This window comes from Geospiza fortis, unplaced genomic scaffold, assembly GCF_000277835.1.
Source record: "Geospiza fortis unplaced genomic scaffold, GeoFor_1.0 scaffold524, whole genome shotgun sequence".
Taxonomy (NCBI): Eukaryota; Metazoa; Chordata; class Aves; order Passeriformes; family Thraupidae; genus Geospiza; species Geospiza fortis.
In genome coordinates this window covers 1,460,449-1,465,936 of record NW_005054437.1, presented here as the reverse complement: position 1 = coordinate 1,465,936, position 5,488 = coordinate 1,460,449, and the positions used below count along the sequence as shown (strand labels likewise).

Genomic DNA, 5,488 nt, shown 5'->3' with positions numbered 1-5,488 from the left:
CCCGCTGCCGGGGATGCCGCGGAACCGGAGCAGCCTCCGTGACCCCTGCGGGGTGGCGGCACGTCCCCGGCCCTAAGGAATTAACGGGAACCCTGGGAGGCGCTCAAGAGCTGTCCGCTAGCAAGCGTATTCTCGGCTCCAAGTCGTTGAAGGAGCTCATTGGCGTCTTAAATCACACAGGGGGGACTTCGCCTGTTATAAATTGCCCCCTCCCCTCCCAACCGTGTTATCCACCAAGGGCCAGCTCTCGGCTTGTTTTGCCCCCAGTTCCCACTCCAAAGGCACACGTTTAATCTTTGATCTGCCAGCGAGAAGCGAGAGCAGGGAGAGCCAGCCCTGACGGCTGCAGTGAGGTGTAATCACAGGCAGGAGTGGGGTTGGGCCCTGTGGGGCTCCTAAACTGGTCCGTGTGTTGTCCAGCCCTCCTGATCCCTACTGTGCTGTAGCTCACAGGAGTGATCAGCCCTGCTGCTTGGAGCTTTTTTCCTCCTTCTGCAAGAGAGAGAATCTTTCATCTTCCCCTGCTATTGATTTTAAAGGATTTTTCCTCCCTGCATAGTGTGTGTCTTATTTAGAAGACCATTTAATTAACTCTTTAATCAAAGAGGGAAGACACCAGACTATTTGCCTGACATCTGTGGCTGTCCAGGAAACTGAGCCATGTGTAGGGGATGTCTGCATCAATGTGGCTGGTCCACCACAATGCCACTTAGTAAACCAGCCACCCTAGGGAAAAGCTGACAAGGATCCAGATTGGGTTTACAGGAGCTTTTTTTTGTCTGTTTGGATTATAAATCGTCATGCTGCCTGGCTATCTGGAGGTTTGTGTGCCTACAGAGGAGGAGGCCCTGTTCTTTGGAGGCCTCACTGGTGCTGTTCTAGTAACAGTAATGGGTGCACAGTGGTTAGAAACCAGGACAGGTCAAACTGGTTTAAGCCCACAGGTCTCAGGAGAATGTCTTCTAGCCGCATTAGCAGCATCATGAGACCAGACAGATGCTACTGTGCATCCAATGCTGCTTCTGAGGAAGCTGGTTCCAAGAAAGTAATTGAGAACTTAAGGATAAAAAATTATGTTCTAAAATCCAGCAATATTACGTATAAAGCTCCTCTTAAACAGGGAGAATAGCAACAGACTTATTCACTGTCCTCCAGACCAGGCAAACTCTGCTTTCTGGTGATCCATGGCCCATCATGCAGTCAATCCTGAATGTAAATATCCTGCAGCTTTATAGCCCCTGGTGGCTGTGTTGCTATTGAAGGGGAGGAAAAGGAAGGAAAACAGCAGCTTTCCTGTTTGCATAAAGGAAAGACTCTGGTATCAGTGAGGTTTAAAGCACCATGTGTTGTTACCTGGTCAGACAGAGAAAGGAAAGAAAAGAAAAAACAGGGAGCAACATGCCAGCTGAAATTCTCACACCTGAACTTTACAGTCTAAAACCTGACGAGTATAGAAGAAAATTTGTGATTGGGATGGAGCAGATGTTCCAAAAAATGCAGTGGAAAAAACCTCAGTGAATGCCCAATATAACCCAGGGTTTTATGAAGATTGATGAGCTAGTAGGGGCAGCACACAGCACAGGCTGTTTGCTTTATTATACCCAGGTGTAGGCCAGTGTGTAGAGGGTCCTTAATATCACTGCAGCACACTTCAGCATCTTCCTTTCTAATTTAGTCTGCTTCCTGTGCTCTCCCTCATGGTGCAACACTTCTGAGTGAAGCATCTGTGTTCCAGTGGCAGAGCTGGTACCAAGGACAGATTCCTCTTTCGGACTGATGTCACTGACTCGTGTTTGCTCTGTGGAAGGGCAAAAACATTGCATGCTTTTAGATGAACTAAAAGGCAGAGAGGGACACAACCTGATGGATGCCATCTGAAATTTGCCCCCTCTTTCCCCGGCTCTGCAGTCTGGCAGGGAGCTGGCCTTTGCAATGACCACAGCAGCACTAAAAAAGAGGTGGAGCAGAGCAGGGCAGAGGTTTGCTCCTTCCCTGGAAGTGTAGGAGTTTGGCAGAACACAGCTACAGAGCACAGTATGAGCTAAAGGATCCATCCCTCATCCAAAACAGGCCCCCTTCACCAAAGAGGAAGCATCAGAAAGGTGAATTAAAAGAAACACCAGCCAACAGACAGGGTGCTGTTCCTGTGGATTCTGCCGAGTCTGTCAAAGAGAAATTGTTCCTTGCAGCAAGGATGGAAGCAAAGTCATTCATAAAAGAGTAATTGATGTCTGCCTGGTGACAGCCCTCCACAGGGCTGATGTGGCTGTCTCTTGCAAAGGGAGCAGCCCCCAGCCTGTGGCCGGCTCTGAGGCCCTCCAAGGGTCTGGGAGATGGTCAACCAGCCTCAACCCTTCCACATTTTGTATGCAAACTGCACGTTGCCTTTTTATTTTTTCCTCCAAATGTCTTCTAATGTAATTAGAAAGTTGCTCTTCCAAAAGCCTTTTGGCTGGGAAGGGAAAAAGCAGGCTATAATTCATTTATAAGATGTTCTTGGAGCCGTGTAATTGCTGCGCATCAGCTGGATGGAGGGGGAGCTTTCCAAGGGGCTGCATCTTGGTATTCCCAGAGAAACCAGACAGAAATAAAGGGAGAGCTGATGCTGAAGGACTGAGATGTGGGGTGGAGCTAAGGAAGGGAAGATGAAAAGGAGGATTTTTATCTGATTTGCTGGGGGTTCTGGCCCCAGAGAAGTATTGTAAGTCCTGGAGGCAGTGGGGAAGGAAGGGAGAGCACAGGGGAAGAAGTCTGGGTTGTCACTGGCATCCTGTTGTTCACACTCTCTGGGTTCATGGTGGGTCACCTGAATTATAACTTTAATAGAATGATATGCAGAAGAGTGGTCACATTGCTGTCAGTGCTGGTTTTACCATCTGACTAATTTTCTTATTTTTAAATGTTATTGTCTTTGAACTTGATTTTGGTGAAAATGCTGTTTGTTTGGTGGGGAAGTTGTTGGAGGCAGTGTAAAAAGCAGGGTCTGGTCCTATTGAGGAGCATCCTGACATGCCTGTGTAACCTCACCTCCTCCCTCCAGTTTGTGCTGTACCTTCAGGGTTGAACCCCCCACTCCAGCTGGGATTTGGTCTGAGATATCTTGCCCTGCGAGCTCTTCCACATCTTCATTACTTGTAACCACCTTGTCATGTCAGTGTTTGATCAGACTTTTCCTCTCATCTTCTTTAGGGTCTCGGGTAATCTCATTTTAGCTCCTAGCAAGGCAACGAGTGATCTCATCAGCTGTATGGCCAGGCAGATGCCAAAAAATAAATGAAAGGAGAGACTGGACATACATAATTTAAGATTTTTCGTAAGAGCTGTACCAGGGTTTTCCCCAGTGTCTGATGCAGAGCCTGAAACAAGGCAGCCCCAAAAAAAGTGGTGAATACCAGTGGCAGTCTTGTTCCAGGAGCAAAGTCCCCAGGCAGAGCAGAGAAACAGAGCAGATGGACAAGAGCCAGCAAAAGGATTTTACTGGCACATTCACTTTCATTTCCAGGATTTGAAGTAACACATTTTCCTTTCTTGCCGCTTATGCATGAGTTTGGAGCTTTTTTTTTTAACCATATCTTTTAAGCAATTTTTGTTTTGTGAAGCAGAACTGGTAGAAGCAATGTTCTTCTTCCTCTCTTAAGCTTGAATTTGGTAAAATTTCAGTAAAGCTTTAAACTTTTCCAAGTTATTTCAACTATATCATACAATGAAAACAGTCATAGAAAAAAAATCAGAAATCAAAATAAGATGCAGTCAGCTGGGTAAGTTTCCCACATAATGTTGTGTTGAAAGAGGCACAGTTTAATGGAAAAACTTGTAAGGGCATTAATTTTCAACTGATGCTTATTCATCACCTTTTGTCATTCCAAGACTAAGCTGCGGATTCATATTGGATGAGCCCATTTAGCTTTCAAACGCTTTACAGGCACTTTTCCCTTCCTTTTTTTCTTTTAAATGTGAACCAGATCATTTGGTCCAGCTGTCACAGCAGGCGAGTGCTTTTTATATCAGGGCGTGGGGTTTTTGGTCCAGATTTGTTCAAATAAAAACACAAAGCATGTAACTTCCAGCTCTGCAAGCCTAAGGAAGAAGACAAAAGTCAAGCCATGTCCTGCATCATTGCTGTTATTGTTTAGACACTTCAGGGTCAGTTTCTGGCCTTGATTATATTTCTGTCATCCTGTTGTCTAACTAGGATGGTGCTGATCTAAGGAAAGCAGCTCGGCTGTGCAGCTGCCACCTTGCTCACACAATAAGTCCAGCTCTTCTTCTAGAGCAGGTTGATTTCTATCTCTATCCCAGTTATTTCCTTCTTTATGGACTATTTATGTGGGTTTTCCCCTCTTTGAAGCCAATAGCCAAGTTTTAAATGCAGGGGATTGAATCCCATGATTATGGAGCACAGTCCTGCAGCAGAAGGGAAGCATACTGTAAATATAATGTTTTATACGTCCTTTTCTTTGTCCAAGAGGAATTTGGGCAGAATAGATTAACTGCTCTGCTGGAAGCTGCCTGGTTTTTTGGTCAAACTCTTCAATTGGCCTCAGTGTAATTAGAGGGCTCCTGATGGAGAACCACATTATTGTCCATCTAATTTCTTTTAAGTAACTGACGTTATAAGGGATATTAAAAGAAGGTGATGTTTAAACTTTAATGAAACTTGCTCAAACAAGCATATTAAATATGTCCTGATTGTGTTTGCAAATGGGTATTTTTCTCCCCATGCTGAATGTTGGTATTTTTCCTCTTTATCCTCAGGGATTTTTCTGTTTTGCTCTGGCCTTTTGTGGATTGATCCCAGCTGCCTGCTGGAGATACACACACAGCATGGAGGTAAGTGTTGGCTGCTAGGAAATACCACCAGCATCTCGTTAGAGATTTTTTTCATAGCAAATATTCCTCCCATAAAAGGGACATCTGGTGTTAATTAAGCCATCCATATTGAGGTCTATCAGTTCCATGCTCTGTTGCATCCATCCTTCGGAAGAACAGGGTCACCTTCATCAGATGCCTCTTCAATGGGATCATCTGAAGGGAGAAGCCCATGGAAAATCTCATGCAGGGCAAATGATTTGTGCTGAAAACAAAACAAAATGCAAGCCTCCTTAGCTTTGGGATTTTTTTTCAGGGGATGTTTGCTTTGTTTTGTTTTGTTTTTTATGAGATACTTGACTTTTGAAAAGTCATTTCCAGCTGGTTCTAATTCCTGCTAACGTCAATTGGGAGCCTCTATTTGAAGGCAGTGTCCAGGAGAAGCACCCAGGAGATGTGTTTATTAATATGCAGCAGTGGTACATGAAAAACACAAGAGTGAAAAATGGTATTTTGGGTCACTATGATGCTGGACCAGAAAGAAAAGATTATAGAAGGCTGAATTTGGAAGAAAGTTGGGGTTTGATGTTTTACCCCAGAGCTTGCTGATGCTGGGGCAGATGGGTGATTTGGGAGATGCAAGATGCTGGGTAAGTTGGTCTTTATTCCCCCTTTTGCA

General features: G+C 45.0%; 1 protein-coding gene across 1 annotated transcript in view; it reads left to right on the top strand.

Annotated features, from left to right (window-relative positions):
- The window catches only part of TSPAN32 (tetraspanin 32), a 28,730-nt gene that overhangs the window by 5,297 nt on the left and 17,945 nt on the right, over window positions 1-5,488 (top strand). Inside the window, exon 4 of the mRNA XM_005427203.2 lies at window positions 4,756-4,830. Coding sequence (XP_005427260.2) covers window positions 4,756-4,830 — 75 coding nt within the window. The remainder of the gene's footprint in view (window positions 1-4,755; window positions 4,831-5,488) is intronic.